The 20,226-nt window shown below is 42.9% G+C and overlaps 2 protein-coding genes and 1 long non-coding RNA gene across 4 annotated transcripts; 2 read left to right on the forward strand and 1 right to left on the reverse strand.

Moving 5' to 3' along the window:
• Positions 1-191: 191 nt before the first annotated feature.
• Positions 192-8,151, forward strand: LOC135557749 (hydroperoxide isomerase ALOXE3-like). Its single transcript, XM_064991319.1, has 14 exons — positions 192-403; positions 1,285-1,485; positions 1,668-1,749; positions 1,897-2,019; positions 2,228-2,331; positions 2,587-2,759; positions 3,236-3,379; positions 4,175-4,378; positions 5,307-5,393; positions 5,524-5,693; positions 5,819-5,940; positions 6,047-6,147; positions 6,249-6,419; positions 7,580-8,151. The coding sequence occupies exons 1-14, from the start codon at positions 238-240 to the stop codon at positions 7,772-7,774; spliced, it is 2,043 nt and encodes a 680-aa protein (XP_064847391.1). The 5' UTR covers positions 192-237; the 3' UTR covers positions 7,775-8,151.
• Positions 8,152-8,155: 4 nt separating this feature from the next.
• On the reverse strand, positions 8,156-13,557 carry fbxo30b (F-box protein 30b). 2 transcript variants are annotated; one of them, XM_064991318.1, is made up of 3 exons: positions 12,512-13,557; positions 9,403-11,876; positions 8,156-9,092 (listed from the first exon to the last, which is right to left on the reverse strand). In XM_064991318.1, the coding sequence occupies exons 2-3, from the start codon at positions 11,848-11,850 to the stop codon at positions 8,892-8,894; spliced, it is 2,649 nt and encodes an 882-aa protein (XP_064847390.1). In that variant the 5' UTR covers positions 11,851-11,876; positions 12,512-13,557; the 3' UTR covers positions 8,156-8,891. The 2 variants fall into 2 exon arrangements, with proteins under 2 accessions (XP_064847390.1, XP_064847389.1); XM_064991317.1 differs by lacking the exon at positions 12,512-13,557 and adding an exon at positions 12,313-12,505.
• LOC135557750 (uncharacterized) lies at positions 13,006-20,015 on the forward strand. The gene is made up of 3 exons (XR_010458260.1): positions 13,006-13,052; positions 18,471-18,647; positions 18,767-20,015. It is a non-coding gene; the product is annotated as an uncharacterized LOC135557750 (long non-coding RNA).
• Positions 20,016-20,226: the final 211 nt, after the last annotated feature.

Below are 20,226 nucleotides of genomic sequence, written 5' to 3' on the forward strand. Positions count from 1 at the left end.
ATAGATAATCCTCATGCTATAATTTGCCCTGTCCACTTGCATGGAACCATACTCCTGTTTGATTCAGACATAGACACACCCCCTTAAGATAGTCAAATGAATGTTCAGAGAGAGAGAGAAAAAGAGAGCAAAAGAGAAACATTCCACCTGCACTTGTCTACATTCACTAAAGAGTGGTATATATTCTAGTACATTTTTGCCTATCTCAGGTTTGTTTGTTTTTGCCGTTGACTAAGCATGGCAATACTAGTACAACACCAGTACAAAATATATCTGAGTACTGGTGACTTTCTGCACTCATCTACCTCTGACAGTATATATGCCACACTGATCGGAACCGACGGGACAAGTGAGCGCACAAACTTGGCCAACTGTGTCCTAGATGTCATGACTGGAAAGGTGAGTTATGAGCTTTGCGTACCTCACATTGCTTGACAGTGACAGATTATCTTTTTTTTGTCTGTCTTTTTTTGCATATTTTTTTGTTTAACCCTGCAGTGAAACTGAGTTGATAACTGAGTTGTTGCAGTTAAGAATTGCAAATATGTGTAATAGCCCTTCACTCAAAGTATAGACGACTGATTGTGGTAGAGGCACCATGAAGAAGGCAGGTTTGTTTCTAAAATATCACTTTCAAAGGCTGCTTTTAAAAGTGTGATTTCACCTAAAACATAACTGGCAACCTCAAACAATATACCGGTACAGGATTATACATAATGTCGATAGGAAGATGTTCACAGAATTGGTCAAATCATTTTGGCAACACTGCTGGAGACTAACACGGTGTGCAATATCATGCTGTATGTTCATTCACGAGAGGTAGACTGAAGTATGTATGTCAAATATTGATACGGTGAGACATTTGGGTATCTTAAGCACATGTGGGACATTTGCATCAGCCGTTTTCTCTGACCGTGACTGGAAATTAAGATTGTCATGCAAGTGAGTTTGAGTGTTTTTCATATTCACTCACCATCATTGTAGAGTCTCGAGGATGATGGTATTTTATACTAGTAGTGACATGTACAAAGTGACAGGCCTCAAGGAGGATAGTCTCCTAAAGCATTTTTTATAGTATTTTTTAAATGGTTAGTTCACTTCCAGATGCCACCTTGACAGCCCCAAAAGTGAACTTTTTTGCTCATGTGGATTTTTACAGTTTGGCTCTGCTGTAAAAATGGCATGTTGGACAAAAAAGCTTTTGGGCAAAATAAAAAATATTTTGGCCAAAATGACTTGCCTCATGTAGGCTTAAACTGCCACATCTCCATTCTCTACAGACAGGGACCTACACTGTGACCACCGCCTCAACTCTGGGGCAACTCCTCCTGGTTAAGCTGGAGAAAGAGCAGTACCTGTTCCTGCCAGAAAACAAGTGGTTCTGCTCCAAGGTTGTCGTGACGACACCTGAGCATGATGTCATCTACTTCCCCTGTTACAAATGGGTGTCCAGAGGGGAGGTTGTGGAGCTGAGAGGAGGAAAAGGTGTGCCCTGAATAAGCATTTATTCAGGGAATATAATACCCTAGTCAATATTATTTAACATATACCTTCTGCATAGCTGTATAACTTATATTACAAGAATGTAGCTAAGATGTGATACATTTGCCTACTTTGACCTTCTTTGCTCATCCTCTGTCATCCTTCTATGTCTCTCCACTTCACAGCCAGGAAGGTTTTTGAGGATGAGCTCCCTCTACTGGTGCACCATCGTAAAAAGGAGCTGGAGCATCACAAGAAACTGTTCCAGTACGTTTTTCACTTCCCAGCTCAACACACTGACATAAATGTCCATCTGTATAATGCTGTAGGTTACTGTGAGTACATGTACACATGTCTCTGTAACTGTTCACATTTCTTTGTTTCAATAAGTGTGTGTTCTTGTCCCACCCTCAGGTGGAATGAGTTTGCTGAGGGACTTCCCCACATTAACAGTGCCAAAACACTCTCAGCCCTTCCTGCTGAAGTTCTCTTTTCCTTTTCCAAAGAGGTAGAGACAATCTACACAAGAGAATCAGGGTAGGTTCAAAGCAGTGCATAAAACCCACCAATATAAAACCCACCAGTGCATAAAACCCACCAAAACCCACCAGTGTAGCGTTCTTCCATCTGAAGATGCAAAACACAAAACCATCCCTAAGACGGTGAGATGGTAATGACATAACATGAAGGAAATATCCCTGTAACCTTTCACCTTTCGCCTTTAACCCCATCTACCCTCTTCCAGAATGTTTGAGCTCAAACTGAAGGGCCTTGCAGACTCCACCGAGCAGTGGAAAGACTTGGATAAGATGAAAAAGGTATTCTGGTTCAGAAAGACACCCATCTCAGGTAAAAGAGCAGACCCCTCAAGTTAAAACATCAAACATAGGGTGCATTATTAGATGTAATTGCAGCATACAGCAACTTGCTCTTACATCAGTGGGCCCTACCAGCTTAAAAATGATACCAAATGTCCTTGCTCTTCGAAACCATACACTTATTAGGCTAGTGCATACTGCCATAACTCTGTCCTAGTGAGACGTGTTTGTTGAATTAATCTAGAGATGTGTTTAAGCTTACACGGACATAATACTTCCATCCTAGAGTATGTCTCTGAGCACTGGAAGGAGGATGACTTTTTCGGGTCCCAGTTTCTGAATGGAACCAACCCCAATGTGATCCAGCGCTGCACAACGCTTCCCCCCAACTTCCCTGTCACAGACGAGATGGTTCAGCCCTTCCTGCAGGACGGGAGCTCCCTGGCGACGGAGATGCAGGTATGAATTATTAATTAGATTGTAAGTTATCTTGCAACTCTGAAGTGGGAAGGGATGTTCCCTAAGGTTCAGGGCTTGGATCCCTTCTGTTCACTTTATACATGCTACCCTTTTGTAACATCATCCGTGAACATATGAAAAACAAGTTGGTCTTAGCCACGCCTTGGATCTCTAAATATGCTGTATAGATTTGTATTTTATCACAGGTGGGTGCTGCTAGTTAACAATACAATGGAGTTAGAGGAAGGGTTTCTTCCCCTAAACTGGTAGTAAAATTTTATTTGGTGTTGCACAGGGTTCATTGCTTGTGCCCCTGCTGTTCCCTTATACAACCCCTTGATACCTTAAATTGTATATTTTGTCTTTCTGCTAGTAGGAGCCATTGTGTGAGCGGCATGAGCTACTATAACTACTTTAAGTAAATTAAATTAGACCACAAATGCCTTAACTTCCATCTTCTTTTGTCCTCCCCACAGAAAGGAAACATATTTATTTGCGACTACAAGAGGCTTGAGGGTGTACCAACCCGGGTGGTAAACGGTGAACCACTGCCTCTCACTGCTGCTCTCTGCCTGTTCTACAATAACCCAGAGGACAATCTGACACCTATCGCCATCCAGGTACACACACCTGCACCAATGGCATACTTAAGTGACATAGACATTAGGGACAATGGTAAACTAAAACATGCAGCTGTCTTCAGAAAATGTTCTAGACAATTCAGCATAAAGCTAAAAATACAGATGTAGGGTCTTAATTTGATCACCCTGTTGCAGGAAAACTTTTAGTATATTTGAGATTTAAAGGGACTTCTGAAGTTTGTAATTTCCACTTTGAAATTTCAGACTGGATTTTCCCTTACCAAAAAAATATAAAAACCCTACAAAAATGTCCATTAATTATAATCCACGTAATAATTCACATTTCCTTTGCTGAATGATTATTTTCCTCCTGTAGCAAACTCGATCAAATTAAGATCCTACATCTGTAGTACCATCCTAACTGTTCCACAAAGCTCAACCAAATGTCATTAGAAAAAAAGAATAAAACAACCATTAAAAAATCATTTAAAAATAAGAGAAAAAGTGTCTTGTTAACAGAAAAGAAAGGAAAAAACATGCTAAACACTTCTACTCAAAACAAAGCCACTTTCCACAGTTATCATTACATCACAGCCTCTAATCAATATCATGTATGTACAGTATTCAAGGCTATTTAAATTATAGATCTGAGAAGGGGGAGTCAGTCCATGTTTGGATACATATTTGAATGTTGATATGACATTAATAAGTTTATTTGCCAAAATGCTACATGTTTGTGGATTGAGAACTGTACCTGAACAATGTTGTCATAAAAGTTGTTTTTGTTAAAACTTGCCTTTATTCCTTTGGTTCTGGGTTTCTCTGACCTCACAGCTGGAGCAGCAGCCCTCTCAGCAGAACCCCATATATCTGCCTAGCGACTCTGAGCAAGACTGGCTGCTAGCCAAGATGTTTGTGAGGAATGCAGATTTCATTGAACACCAGAATAGCTATAATCTGCTGGGCACTCATTTACTGGCTGAGGCCTTTGCTATGGCAACCTTCCGGAGCCTTCCTATCATGCACCCTCTCCACAAGGTATGACAACCTGACACAGACTGGGGTCCCACCAAACAATCAACTATCAAGAAGTGTCTTGTTTCAAGATGGAATCCTCATTAGGGGAAATAGCACCACTGTTTGCCCCAGCACCTTTGTTATTGTTTTTGTTGTGTGGACGAAACGGACGTGAACTGCGTCAATCAGTGTGGTAAAACAAATTGCAGTACATATTCTTCTGTTCTGTCGCGTGTGCAATGATATTCAAGGGGAAATCACAGTGTTCGTTGTTTGCAGTAACTTATTTATTTTTATAATATTCCAAATGGATGTGACAGTTTCACCATTAATGATTCCATTTTTTACTTCAATTTACTATGTTAGAATAATGGGATGTCAATATGTTAAACGTGACCCGGGGCAGTGAAAAACATGATTATCCTGTCTTTTATGTATTTTTCCAAACTATTAGGTTGGAATAATACAGTGATATTGTGAAAATTGTGATAATGCCCTTTAAGTGCAAGAGGTGTTGGAAAAGGCAGACTGAAATTTCAGTTTGTTTTAATGGGAAGGAGTTTTGACCTGCCTGGTGACATCATCAAGTGGTAAATTAATTAATAGACCAATAAGAAAGAGCGTTCCAAACTTTTTTAGTTTTTAGTTTCCCCCTTCCCACTCAGACCACTCCCAGACAGTCCTAGCAAAATTCTTGCTTGAGAAATTGCTCCTTGCTAAGAAGCTACTTGTGTTTCTTTTTGACCAATTTAATTGAAACAATCACAGTAAGGTACTTTATTGTTACCCAGAAATGATTTGATATTGAGATATAAATGGCTGCATTGCATCTTAAGGACCCCTTTTTTTCACTGACACCGATCCCGAACACGTTTATAACAAAGATTTTTCAATGTATATTTGTAACTTTCTTTACTTCCCTCTTCCTAATTGTCTGTACTCGGTCCAGTTGCTGATTCCCCACTTCCGTTATACCTTGCCGGTAAACACCATTAGCCGTGAAATACTTTTTGGACCTGAAGAAGGCTTAACTAAGGTATTTAAATACAGTAAAAGTATACACAGCTTAAAAGCTAACCCAATAGACATTGCTACCCTAATGATAACAAATGCATATTTTATTGAAGTGTCCTGAAAAAATGACAAAAAAGCGAACATTTATCCAGGACACCACTTTAGGACTGGAGGGGTTGAAGGAACTCTTGAAAAGGGCACACTCAGAAATCACCTACAGCTCCCTCTGTCTGCCGGAGAACATTGTTGCACGAGGACTGGAGTCCATCCCCAACTTCTACTACAGGGAGGACGGCCTGAAGCTGTGGAACATCATCAACAGGTGGAGCTATGGCTACACTGATGGACATATCAGTAATATCTTAGTAACCTTAATGGCCAATGAAATAATTGTATTGTAAAAAATAACACAAACATAGATAATTGCTTGATTGTTGTGATGTGAAGCTTTGTCCAGGGGATGGTGGAGCACTTCTACTCCTCTGACAGTGAAGTGTCCAGGGACTCTGAGCTTCAGGACTGGATCCACGAGATCTTCATCCATGGGTTCCTTGGAAACAACAAGTCAGGTATGATGACTCATCAAATGAACAGATGACATGTCACTGTTGTAGTTCTATTGTTTAAGATCCTTCTCCTCATCCACTGATGTCACCACTGATGTCACCTTCCCAGGAATCCCTCAACGTTTTGACACAGTGAAGGAAGTCATCAAATTCATCACCATGGTGATCTTCACTGTGTCAGCACAACATTCTGCTGTCAGCATGGGACAAGTGAGATGAGGAAGAGAGCAAAACAAGTTAACAAATTACATTGCAGGACTGATAAGTATATATATATATATTTTTACATATGACTACTTCCTCTTTCCTAGTTTGACTACTGCAGCTGGGTACCCAACAGCCCCATATTTCTATGCAAAGCTCCTCCCACAACTAAGGGGTGCTCTAGCATGAGCACCATTTTTGAGACACTGCCAGATGTCGGCTCAACAGTGAGGGGAATGGCTTCCACATGGCTGCGCAGCAAGAAATACTCAGACTTTGTGAGTTTTGACCTCAATGATTTGACCCTCTTAGATATGGTATTTTTAGAGTCATATCTGTGATGTGCTGTGGTCACTGTTGCTGCAGTCATTGACCCTGTTCGAATACAATTGTGTCCTTCCTTTCTTCCTTCCCACCCTATTTGCTTGAGGTAATCACAGGTCTCTGCGTGGGTTCGGTCAAAACATTGTTTCCACCAGAGGAGGCTGGTAGGAAGAGCTATAGGAGGATGGGCTCAGCGTAATGGCTGGAATGGAATGGATAGAACAGAGTCATGTGGTTTGCATATGATTCATGTGTTTGATACTGTTCCAATTATTCCATTCCAGCCATTACATTGAGCCAGTCCTCCTATAGCTTTTTGAAAGTATTCAAACAGGGACATTGCTGCTCAAGTCTAGTCTAAACCTGACACCAATGAAGTGGTGGGAAAAGTAGATTTGTCATACTTGAGTAAAGATACCTTCATCGAAAACGACTCAAGAAAAAGTGACAGTCACCCAGCAAAATACTACTTGAGTAAGAATTTTAAAGTATATATTTAAAGTATAAATATACTTAAGTATCAAAAGTAAATGTAATTGCTAAATATAATAGGCAAACCAATCGGCACGATTTTTTTATATTTTTTTAGTGATAGCCAGGGTGATAGCCATTTTTTTAGTGATAGCCAGGGTGATAGCCATTTTTTTAGTGATAGCTCAGACATAATGTACAAATTAAATGTTTGTGTTTAGTGAGTCCACCAAGTCAGAGGCTGTAGTTATGACCAGGGATGTTCTCTTGATAAGTGTGTGAATTGGACCATTTTCCTGTTCTGTTAAGCATTCAAAATGTAACGAGTACTTTTGGGTGTCAGGGAAAATGTATGGAGTAAAAAGTACATTACTTTCCTTAGGAATGTAGTGGACTAAAAGTAAAAGTTGTCAAAAATATGAATAGTAAAGTAAAGTATAGATACCCCAAAAAACAACTTACTGTAAGTAGTACTTTAAAGTATTCCTAATTAATTATTTACCCCACTGCTCCAATGACCCGACAGGCCTAATCATCACAAATACATAACTCACTCATTTGCTTCTTCATTTGCTTCTTCTTATATCTGGAGATTTTCTTCTCCCACAAAGTAATAAATTGGAATATCGTCTGTTTTCCTCAGATCCCCCTTGGCTCATACCCAAATCAATACTTTGACGAGACTGATGGATACTTTGACGTGACCAAGCAGATGATGAAGCACTTTCAGGCTGAGTTATCCTACCTCAGTGAGTCAATCACTGAGAGGAATTCCACATTTACACCCCCTTATAACTACCTGAACCCTGCCGAGATGGAGAATAGTGTATCTAAGTGAGCCGGTTCATGTTACCATAATGACTGAGCATGCAAAGTTGCTCGCAAGCCCTGTAGTACAGGGCATAGTATTGTGTTCAAGGAATACAGTATACCCTGCTGCCAATAACCAGAGTTATGCAAATCTGTTACTAATTATGAGCATTCAAGTGAACATTTTATTTAACCTTTGGAAAGATGGAGAATGTAAATATACTCCATCTTGTCTTCTTTGATCTCAATAACCATGTTTTATTGCACTTCCTCTCAAGTTAACATGTGGTAGTGAGCAGCTTTATGTACTTTTAATGATCAAATAAATTAAAGTTTGTCTGATTCACTGAAGCTCTATGGTGCCGATAAAAAATTATCAAAGAGCTAGACAAACACAAGGAAGATCATGAACGGTGTTATTGAAGATTCATTTTATTAAACAGCAACAAAATCACATGCATTGTTGGGACAGCTCCATGTGACCACGCATGACTTCTCTTCCTTTGTTTTGTGTGTTGTGGTCACTTTCTGGTCCAACCCACTGGTCCTTCAAGTCCAGTTTGCACATATCACATATTGATGCTTTTGGTACATTGGTGTAAGAGTGACCAGGGCCTTGCACATTCCTTTAAAGTGCTATGGAAAATAACTTGGAAAATAACTTGCTGAAATGCAAGACAGTGAAAATATTTATATTTCTTTCTATGTATAGTCAGTATTTGTCCAAGAAAATCATGTTACCAAAATAGGGGCACGATTTAAACACCAACAAACCATGCAAGTTAAATAATACTAATTTACATCTAGTATGGATACACTGCAGGTCAAGAAACCTACTGTAACCGTGTGTCAAGCAGATCAAGTATTATTTCATACATTAAGGCTCTTCTTCAACCGTCATACAACACGGGACACAGGGAGAATCTCAATTGCATACTGCTGACATCCTCTCCTCCTCAAAACCCATTGGATGAGAAAGCCAGAGGTCCCTCCTCTCTGACCTTCTCCTCCAATGGGTTTTGAGAAGGAGGGGAGAGGACACAAGTAGTATGCAATTGAGATTCTCCCACATTATTTTTCAATATAAAAAATACATGTAACATCAAAACCTATGGTATTAAATTACACAGTGTAGCTAACAGAGGTTAGGTCATGTGTTGCTCCTGGAGTTTCAAGATGGAGAGGAGGGATCTGTCTCTGGCTGTGCACATGGATGGCAGTGGAACGGCCTCCATCTTGCGCTCGATGGTGTTGTAGCGGCACGTCCTCAGATGGTCGGACATGCTGGAGACTTCAGCGAACCGCCACTCGACAACGGGGCTGAAGGCAGTGCTGAATCTCCACACCTGCCCAAACAGAACAAGAGAGTATTGATAAGAGGGCAAGAGAGTTCAATCCAGTAGTATTAGCCTATACATGCAAACATTTAAATGGGGTATAGGGTAAGGGATTTAACATCAGTGCTATTGTACATGTGTCAGTGCCGAAATAAGAAGACCCTATCGTGGCAGTGGCACGCTAAAATCTGGGAATGTAAATCATCAGATGTGGTTGTAAATATGGCTGTAAACTATAATACTGGCGGTCTAAAAATCAAACTTTTGCACATCTTACACCTAGTGGTCCAGTTTCAGCCAACAAATGTGAGTTATTTACCCTGTCTTTGATCTGCCATGAGAAGGTTCCGTTTGGGTACTGCCTCCTCTCCCACCGTAGTTCCACTATCCCCCGGGACTGCAGCAGGCTAGCACACACGTCCCTCATGGTCCGCGACACCACGGACAGCTGGCACAGGCTGAAGCCGTCTAGGAAGCGGGCCACATGTTCCAGCACCTCAAAGGGAAGCCCACTGAACTGGTCTGATTGGGACTCCCCCAACGGTTCCCCCCCAACGGGGCTTGGCTGCACCCCAAATGACCGAAGGTTCCGGTCATGGATGACCTTTGAACCCTGGGATGAGGGGCAGAACCTGCGCTGGGAGTAGGTGCAGCCGTAGTAAGCCAGGGGACAGCGGTGCTCCATCCAACCGTTAAGGCCCGCATGGATGTCCTCGTGGACGTTCTTGAAGTGGGAGGAGTACTCATCCCTGCGGAACAGCTGGCCACAAACGAAGGAGAACATTTGCTGGAGACGATTACATGGCATGTTCCGGATCTGTGGAACCTCCTCTAGAACCAGGTCCAGGCGGAGGGTGCGGAAGGGGCTGGGGTAGGATAGTTGGGGCGCGTGGTCGCAGGCTGCCGCAGACGCTACGTCGCCCACCCTTGTGCTGGTCACCAAGATGGCCGCTGGGAAAGTGAAGGTCTGCGTGCCGAAGTCAACGTGGAAGCCGTCGACATAGGTTGTTTCAGATATCCTGCGGCACTTGCGAGACTCCTCCAGGCAGAAGAGGAGGGCTGCTGTGATCAGGTCGATCTCCCCCAGGCCCATGGGGTCGTCCTCCTGCTCCAGGTCTGATGTATCCACTGCCTTGTCCTCCATTTTGGGTCTAAACCTAACCCGTACCCTTCGTCCATTGGACAGAGCAAACTGGCCCAAGCCTCTGAGCAACTGGTGGTTCTGGAACTTCCTCTCCAGCCCTCTGTCCTCTAGGACCACGTGGCTGGCCCTGTGTGCAATACCCTGGTGGATATGCAGGGGTGGTGCTAGTGGAGGGTCTGGGTGAGACTGTGACTCTTGAGGCACAGGTGACAGATTCAAGTCATCTTGCACCTTGACTAGGCATACTGTTTCATTGGTGGACCAACTGGTTCCAGGCTGTTGCTGGTCTGCTGAATCTGAACCTAAGACCTGCTCCTGTGGCCTCTTCTGGGAGCCTTCCCCACTCAAATAACCATTACATAGGCTATGTCCATCCATTCCCTCAACACTCTTTGAGGCCCTACCTAAAATCTCCATCTGCATGTTGCCATCAGCAACAACATTCATGGCAGCCTCACTGTTGGTTCTGCTGACCACTTTCAACGGTCCGACTGATGATCCTGCCTCAGCATCTTTCATCTCAACATTAATTGAGTCTGCATCTTCCAATTGGTGGAAGCTGCAGTTAGGTTCCGCCTGAGGGTGAGAGGGGGCTCCGTTGATTGGGTCTGTGTATTTTACTGTGTTGCCAAGGTCACCCAGGGCTGTGACCAGGCTCCTCCTTAGCTGGACTGTGGCCTGGTGGAGTTGGTGCAGCTGTCCATAGCACTCCTTCAAATTCACACCCTCAGCTACAGGATCTTTGACCTCCAGTCTGTTGTGAAGCAGCAGCTCCTCATTCCTGTCACTGCTGTCCTCGCTATGCTGAGGCTCCAGCACTGCTCTTCCGTTGATGTGTTGCTCTGTGTTGTTGTCAGAGGTGTTGTTAGCGCTGCTGAGGACGTCCAACGCGGCGGCAAGGCTCCTCGCCGTCTCCACTGTGGCCTCGTACAGCTTGCTATACCGCTCCTCGTTCAAACCGTTTATTCCGTTGGCAATTTTATCCTTTGCTGAGCCCAGCGGTGGTGTCAATGGTGGTTGTGAATGCGTCGTCATTGGTGGTGGTGACTGCGGCGTCAATGGTGGCGGTGACTGTGGCGTCAATGGTGGTGGTGACTCAGAAGTGGCAGCTATAGGGTCGGCCACCACCAGCACAGCCGAGTCCGAAGCAGTGTCCTTCTCGCTCTCTACGGCAACAACCGTTGGCTGTCTTTCAACCGTGGGCGCCATGGCGACCACCTTGAGGGACTCGATCAGTGTGTGTTGGTCCTGCAGGGCAAGCGCCATGTCCAGCTGCTCTGTCTCCTCCACCCCCCAGCTCAGGCTCTCGTATGAGGTGTAGTCCAGGCAGCTGATCGGCCATCTGTTCCACTCCATGGTGCAGCACACCACGCCTGCTGGGCACACCTCCAAATGCGCGGGAATCCGGGTCCGCACCAGGGTGGCAGGGCAGCCAAAGCCACTGTTCAGGCAGGGCACCCTCTCCAGGGGGCAGAGGAGGCGGTGCTCGGGTCCTTTGCAGGTGTGGAAAATGGCCCCGCAGACCAAGGGGCAGGTGACCAGGTCACAGGAGATACCAGGTTCAGGCCTGGTCATGCACCTCTGACTCAGGCAGGTCACACAGTGGGTATGTTGCAGCGTCATCTTTAAGAAGAGGGGGAGTGGAGTTTCTGGAGGGGTGTAAGGTGGAGCAGGGAGGTGTGGTGATGGGAAGGGGAGAGTCCACAACACAGAGGAAAAAGGACACAATATACACAGGAATTAATGTTAATTTGTGTGTACAAGCAGGTGCATACAATACAGTACACTAGTCATTTCAATTTGGTTGAAAAATATCAAACCCAGCCATTCATTCCTCAAGTAGCAACAGTGTAGCAAGGAATAATTTGGATAGGAAATGATTAATCTACAGTAGGTTAGCTCAGTTCAATACCTAAACTAAAGAGCGAGCTAGCTTAGCTATGTTGAGTCATTGTAACACCAATAGCCTAATAATAACTTGGCTGACCAGCTACTTCGCCTAAGTTAGCCGCTAGCTAGCCAGCTTTGTCAGCAAAGGAAAACAAGCCAGCTATTAAGGTTCAGCTTGATAAACCAAAAGCAAACCTAATGAATGAAGAAATACTATTTGAAGGACTGATTTCACAGACTGGTCATGCTGATGGTGGTATTCAGTGTAGCTGTTGAGACAACTCCTAACATAGCAAGAAGACCGTGTCGCAGTCTGAGTGACGAAAGAGCCACGAACTTTCAGCTGTCCCATGAACAACAACTCAGAAAGAAACTTCAATTCTTGGCTAATTACCGTAGCGTTGACGTGACGAGAATGCTCAAACTCCACGACTATAGTAATCCAGCTACGTGACCGTTCATATTACAGTTACAAATGGATGTAAACAACTTTTTTCCTATACATCTCTCCTCTTGTCTTTCAACCAACCTCCCTATGCGTTGTCCGCTGTTGCTTCTCCCTCTATTCTAAACTGAGAGATGATCCTAGGGATGTGTGTTCCCATTGGACAATGGTTGTCATGTGGGTTGGGGTGTTCCTTCCTTCTTATAGAAGTTTGCGAGATAGGTCAAAAAAATTAATTCATCTTCAACCTAGGAAGTTTGGCCTGTGAAGTTTTCATAAAACTACTCTTATTACATCTCTAAGTAATCGTATACCATATCTTCATACCAGTTTTTGATATTAGGTAGTAATGCGATTCTTGATTAGCAACTTGAAATTAGCAACTTGTAGCATTTTGATATCGTTAGCTGAGACGCTAGTTGATGTCGTCATCACGCAGCAGGCACGTAATGATAAAATCGTCAACATCCGATTCATGGCTTTTTGCAATGTAAGTATAGTGGTCAATTAATTATACATAAATTAATTTCGAACGATTAAGAAAAAATACAGGCTAGATCTAAACCATAGTAATGAATGCAGCTTTTTATAGTCTTGAGAACGAGTTTGTCTGCTAAACGTTAGTCGAGCGAGCTAATTCAGGAAAGCCAGCAGACCAATTGCAGACTTTCATAGTCAAATCTCAGAATAACCATTGGATTTTAAAACATCTCATTCTATCTTTTTTTGTTTAGAAGCGGTATACCAGACCACGTGATAAGCAATACCACCTCCAGAGAAGAACAGACATAGCCCTTGGTTCACTCCAGACCTGACTGCCCTCGACCAACACAAAAACACCATGTGGCGGGCTGCAATAGCATCGAATAGTCCCCGCGATATGCAATTGTTCAGTGAAGTCAGGAACCAATACACACAGTCAGTCAGGAAAGCAAAGGTTAGCTTTTTCAAACAGAAATTTGCATCCTGTAGCTCTAACTCCAAAAAGTTTTGGGACACTGTAAGGTCCATGGAAAATAAGAGCACCTCCTCCCAACTGCCCACTGCACTGAGGCAAGGTAACACTGTCACCACCGATAAATCCACGATAATCAAGAATTTCAATAACCATTTATTGAAATTACTGAAAAAAATACTTTATTTACTGAAATTACTTTATTTACTGAAAACCAGCATTTTCAGACAAGATAGAACGGCCAAAGGGGGCGGAGTTGCAGTCTACTGCAAAGATAGGACAAAACTCTGCAGGCTACTATCCAGATCTGTACCCAAACAATTTGAACTTCTACTTTCAAAAATCCATCTCTCTAAAAACAAGTCTCTCACCGTTGCCGCCTGCTATAGACCACCCTCTGCCCCAAGCTGTGCTCTGGACACCATATGTGAACTGATTGCCCCCCATCTATCTTCAGAGCTCGTGCTGCTAGGCGACCTAAACTGGAACATGCTTAACACCCTAGTCATCCTACAATCTAAGCTTGATGCCCTCAATCTCAAACAAATTATCAATGAACCTACCATGTACCACCCCAAAGCCGTAAACACGGGAACCCTCCATAGATATCATCCTAACCAACTTGCCCTCTAAATACACCTCTGCTGTTTTCAACCAAGATCTCAGTGATCATTGCCTGCATCCGTAATGGGTCAGCGGTCAAACGACCTCCACTCATCACTGTCAAACGCTCCCTGAAACACTTCAGCGTGCAGGCATTTCTAATCGAGCTGGCTAGTGGAAGGATATTGATCTAATCCCGTCAGTAGAGGATGCCTGGTTATTTTTTTTAAATGCCTTCCTAACCATCATAAATAAGCATGCCCCATTCAAGAAATTTAGAACCAGGAACAGATATAGCCCATGGTTCTCTCCAGACCTGACTGCCCTCGACCAGCACAAACACACCCTGTGGCGGGCTGCAATAGCATCGAATAGTCCCCGCAATATGCAACTTTTCCGGGAAGCAATAATCCAATATACACAGGCAGTTAGAAAAGCCAAGGCTAGCTTTTTTCAAGCAGAAATTTGCTTCCTGCAACACAAACTCAGAAAAGTTCTGGAACATTGTAAAGTCCATGGAGAATAAGAACACCTCCTCCCAGCTGCCCACTGCACGCACTGAAGATAGGAAACACTGTCACCACCGATAAATCCACTATAATTGAGAATTTCAATAAGCATTTTTCTACGGCTGGCCATGCTTTCCACCTGCCTACCCCGGTCAACAGCACTGCACCACCCACAGCAACTCACCCAACCCTTCCCCATTTCTCCTTCTCCCAAATCCAGTCAGCTGATGTTCTGAAAGAGCTGCAAAATCTGGACCCGTACAAATCAACCGGGCTAGACAATCTGGACCCTTTCTAAAATTATCTGCCAAAATTGTTGCGACCCCTATTACTAGCCTGTTCAACCTCTCTTTTGTGTCGTCTGAGATTCCCAAAGATTGGAAAGCAGCTGCGGTCATCCCCCTCTTCAAAGGGGGGCACACCTCTTGACCCAAAATGCTACTGTATATCCATCCTGCCCTGCCTTTCTAAAGTCTTTGAAAGCCAAGTTAAACAGATCAACGACCATTTCGAATCCCACCGTACCTTCTCCGCTGTGCAATCCGGTTTCCGAGCTGGCATCTCAGCCACGCTCAAGGTACTAAACGATATCATAACCGTCATCGATAAAAGATTGTACTGTGCAGCCGTCTTCATCGACCTGGCCAAGGCTTTCGACTCTGTGAATCACCATATTCTTATCGGCAGACTCAGCTGCCTTGGTTTCTCAAATGACTGCCTCGCCTGGTTCACCAACTACTTCTCAGACAGAGTTCAGTGTTTCAAATCGGAGGGCTGTTGTCCGGACCTCTGGCAGTCTCTATGAGGGTGCCACAGGGTTCAATTCTCGGGCCGACTCTGTTCTCTGTATATATCAGTGATGTCGCTCTTGCTGCTGGTGATTCCCTGATCCACCTCTATGCAGACAGCACCATTCTGTAATCATCTGGCCCTTCTTTGGACACTGTGTTAAAAAACCTCCAGACGAGCTTCAATGCCATACAACACTCCCTCCGTGGCCTCCAACTGCTCTTAAACGCTAGTAAAACTAAATGCATGCATTTCAAACGTTCGCTGCCCGCACCTGCCAGCCCGACTAGCATCACTACTCTGGACAGTTCTGACTTAGAATATGTGGATAACTGCACATATCTAGGTGTCTGGCTAGACTGTAAACTCTCCTTCCAGACTCATATTTAACATCTCCAATCCAAAATTAAATCTAGAATTGGCTTTCTATTCCGCCTTCACTCACACCGCCAAACATTCCCTGGTAAAACGGACTATCCTACCGATCCTCAACTTTGGCAATGTCATTTACAAAATAGCCTCCAACACTCTACTCACCAAATTGGATGCAGTCTATCACAGTGCCATCCGTTTTGTTACCAAAGCCCCATATACCACCCATCACTGCGACCTGTATGCTCTAATCGGTTGGCCCTCGCCACTTATTTGTCGCCAGACCCACCTGCTCCCGGTCAACTATGAGTCTTTGCTAGGTAAAGCTCCGCCTTATCTCAGCTCACTGGTTACGATAACTACATCCACCCGTAGCACACGCTCCAGCAGGTATATCTCACTGGTCATCCCCAAAGTCAACACCTCTTTGGCCACCTTTCCTTCCAGTTCTCTGCTGCCAATGACCGGAACGAATTGCAAAAATCGCTGAAGCCTTATATTTCCCTCACTAACTTTAAACATCAGCTATCAGAGCAGCTAACCGATCGCTGCAGCTGTACATAGCCCATCCAATCTACCTACCTCATCCCCATATTGTTTTTATTTAATTTTCTGCTCTTTTGCGCACCAGTATTTCTACTTCCACATCATCATCTGCACATCTATCACTCCAGTGTTAATTTGCTAAATTGTAATTACTTTGCTACTATGCCCTATTTATTGCCTTACCTTCTCACGCCATATGCACACACTGTATATAAACATTCTTTTTTTTCTATTGTGTTATTGACTGTACGCTTGTTTATTCCATGTGTAACTCTGTGTTGTTGTTTGTTTCGCGCAGCTTTGCTTTATCTTGGCCAGGTCGCAGTTGTAAATGAGAATTAGTTCTCAACTAACGTACCTGGTCAAATAAAGGTGAAATAACAATATATATATATTTTTTAAATCACTGCATTATATCTCTGCAAGTCATTCTATTTGATTTATTTATTTAATCTTTATGTAACTAGGCAAGTCAGTTAAGAAGAAATTCTTATTTACAATGGCGGCCTACCAGGGATAAGTGGGTTAACTGCCCTGTTCATGGGCTGAACGACAGATTTTTTACCTTGTCAGCTCGGGGATTCAATCCAGCAACATTTCTACCCTTTCTAACCACTAGGCTATCTGCCACCTCTGTAACTCCAAGCTATGTATTTGAGGTATATGGTTATTTTATGACTTGGGGTTGTTGGTTATTGTTTTAATAGACTTTACGTTACATTACAGAAAGAAAGCACACTGCACCTAAAGGAAATATCTTTAGTTGACCGATTGTGGGAAGTACTATAGTATGACTACTGTTATAGCTCAAGGGACAAAGCACTCTTTACCTCTCCTCTAGTCACCTGCTACTTCATAGCCCTTGATGTGACACTAGAGTCATACAATTTAAAGCTAAAACAAATCTATAGCTGTAAAGTATGTTGTCTCCAGATGGGCAGAGGTCAAACAGACGGGGCAAATGTTCACTAATGGCCTGCTACAACGCTGCTGCAGATGCTATACCATCCAGCGTCTTCTTCAAAGGGTCAGACCAAATGTCTAACCTCAACTTATTTGATTCAGCTTACCCTTATGAAGTGTTCCACTACTCATCTGAAATTGGGGATTTGGACAAAACGTTTTTCAAAGGGTGGTGTCATTTATTTATTTATTTTCCCGTGAAGGACCGTCCGCTTGTGCTGTTTGTCAAAGGAGAAACAGATCTACTTGACTCTGATATTATCAATGAAGCAGGCAGTGATGGTGTGATATTGTTCAGTATCTACCTGCCACCAGACTTTCCCCCTGTCCTGCAGCCACTAACCATGGAGTTCTTTGGGCTCTTCAAGGCTGAGTTTTTCAGGGATGCTTGTGACATCCACCCTCCTTATAGGGACTTTGTCCTTAGGCACATAGTTGCCACAGTGTTGAAGCAGACATAGGATGCTTTTGGAACTGAGAGGACTGAAGGATGGGTTCAGGAGGACTGGTATCTTTCTATTTGACCACCATGTCATGGCTAGGTTCGTATGGTGTGGGAAAAGGGAAAAGATGAGGCCCGAGTTCGGTTCTGCTGGACCCTGTGATGATGGGCCAAAGGAAAAACGATCCGAACTAGTGACAGACAAGTGTGACAGACAGTTCTTATGACAATAAGAAGGCATTAAAGGCAAGTTCTCTGTAATAAGTCTCGGAATATCCCGTGATTAATTTACACAAAATGAATCTAACGTCATGTCACCATTGTCTTGGTACATGTTGATCTTATGATTTACAGGTGGAATCTGACGCCAAACCGGTGTTGCCTGGGTCGTTTCTGCCAGTTTCTCTGCCATCAGAGTTTGTTAAGAAAGGAGATATTAGATGTGGTGGTTAAAAAATAGGAGGAAATTAAGGAGGAGTTGAATGTTGACAGACATATCTGCAATAGACCCAAATATTTTGAATAATGCCAATGATCAACATTAAATGATAATTATCAAGGAAAAACTGTCATGCTCCACTTTTCATACTGTATACCCACCCTGATCACAAGAGCCAGCTATAGTTAAATTGAAGTGTGTTTGGCATTTCTATTATGTTAGCAGTTTGTAATTAGAAGTTTTACTTTGAAGCCTTCATCATTTTTTCTGTTCTGATGACTTCATTGCAGTATTTTCCAAGAGATCACAGCCATGACTCCATTGAGAGGTGGGATGAGACTTCGGGCCCTGACGATATATCGGAAGCGTCCCAGGAGATAAGAGGATTCTTCAGACTTATCAGACGGCCCTGATGAATTGTTTGACATCAAACAGATGTAGAATACATTGACGAAGAAGAAGAAGAGGTACTTATCATTTGGCCTGATATGGAACAGAATTCCAAGACCAATATCAGAATCTATTGTAAAACAGGGGGAGAATGTAGCCTCTGTTCATACATGTGTTTATCTCTGTTTTGTTGCAGTTACCTGAAACTACACAACCTGTAAGAGGAAAAGCATCTTCAAAGTCACTGCTGCCAGAGAAACAGTCACCTCATGGGGAAACATTTTTAATTGCACTATTGGGCCCAATCTAAGTGTCTAACCACAGAAACACAGGTTAGAATGGTCTCATTTGAAATTTTAGCTCATCTATGCCTTTACTAGGGAGATTTAAGCTGTGCTTCAAATATAGTTTTTTCATGCTGACAAGAAGTGAGTAAACAATACATACAGGGCTTGACATTATGGCTTGTCCGCTTCTCCGGGACAATTAAAAAAAAACTGTCCGACAACCAGAATATGGATTTCAGTTGTCCGAATGGACAAGTTTAAAAAAATCACAATATCAAACCCTCTTAATGCTTTTAATTCTGATCCGAATTGGAAAAGGCAGCACACATCAGGCAGTGCATGTTTTTGTGTGTTTCCCCCCCACCTTTATTTAACCAGGTAGGCTAGTTGAGAACAAGTTCTCATTGACAACTGCGACCTGGCCAAGATAAAGCAAAGCAGTGCGACAAAAACAACAACAAAGAGTTACACATAAACAAACGTGCAGTCAATAACACAAAAGAAAATAAAAATAGAAAAAATTATATACAGTGTGTGCAAATGTAGAAGAGTAGGGAGGTAGGCAATAAATAGGCCCTAGAGGCGAAAATATTTACAATTTAGCATTAATACTGGAGTGATAGATGATGATGTGCAAGTAGAGATGCTGGGGTGCAAAAGAGCAAGAGGGTAAGTAATAATATGGGGATGAGGTAACTCTGTGTGCTATTTACAGATTGGCTGTGTACAGGTACAGTGATCGGTAAGCTGCTCTGACATTCTTACTAAATTGCTTATATTCCTATTTGCTATAGCCTATTTCAATAAATATGTTATATTTACACAAGGCAAGAGAACGATGTAGATACTAAGAGTCTCACCAAAGCAGCGCAGAATATCCGGTCAGAAAATATATATATATATATTTTTCGCTCTCTAGAATGTTGGATGATCTCGGCCAATAGCCAAAATCAATTTTTATAGCGGACACTCTGGTGTTTCATTGTTATATAAGCCCACATTTTATATTTTCTCTCCATTTTATATGAATATGACTTGGCCTGTTAAGCCACTCTTTCAGTTTAAGGCATTCTAGACTTTTCCTGCCGCGCTAGTTCATGATCAAACAAGTTTGAAGTTGTTTTTGAATAACCCAAAAACATGGGAGCCCTAAGGTAATAATGAAAGGGATATAAGAAACAACAGCAAGTTATAGAAATCAAATGAGACATTTTTGCAAACCGTATAGTTGAGCAAAGCATTATAACAAAAATGATGCATGCATGCGAGCCCGGGAAAGAAATCCTCCTTTTGCCACCGAGCAAAAGCCTAATCCTACTAATTAAAATATCATAAAATCATTAAGACAATTAAAATGATGAGTATTTTC

This window comes from Oncorhynchus masou, chromosome 16, assembly GCF_036934945.1.
Source record: "Oncorhynchus masou masou isolate Uvic2021 chromosome 16, UVic_Omas_1.1, whole genome shotgun sequence".
Taxonomy (NCBI): Eukaryota; Metazoa; Chordata; class Actinopteri; order Salmoniformes; family Salmonidae; genus Oncorhynchus; species Oncorhynchus masou.

What these genes read in the sequence shown, in the direction of transcription:
- LOC135557749 (XM_064991319.1), top strand. Translation starts at nt 238, where the DNA reads ATGGCAATACTAGTACAACACCAGTACAAAATATATCTGAGTACTGGT. An exon ending in CTGTGGAACATCATCAACAG is followed by an intron (nt 5,694 to 5,818) that starts GTGGAGCTATGG and finishes TGTGATGTGAAG; the next exon opens with CTTTGTCCAGGGGATGGTGG. An exon ending in CCTTGGAAACAACAAGTCAG is followed by an intron (nt 5,941 to 6,046) that starts GTATGATGACTC and finishes TCACCTTCCCAG; the next exon opens with GAATCCCTCAACGTTTTGAC.
- fbxo30b (XM_064991317.1), bottom strand. Translation starts at nt 12,469, where the DNA reads ATGGGACAGCTGAAAGTTCGTGGCTCTTTCGTCACTCAGACTGCGACA. An exon ending in AGTATTTCTTCATTCATTAG is followed by an intron (nt 11,877 to 12,312) that starts GTTTGCTTTTGG and finishes ACACCCCTCCAG; the next exon opens with AAACTCCACTCCCCCTCTTC. An exon ending in CATGGCAGATCAAAGACAGG is followed by an intron (nt 9,093 to 9,402) that starts GTAAATAACTCA and finishes CTGTTTGGGCAG; the next exon opens with GTGTGGAGATTCAGCACTGC.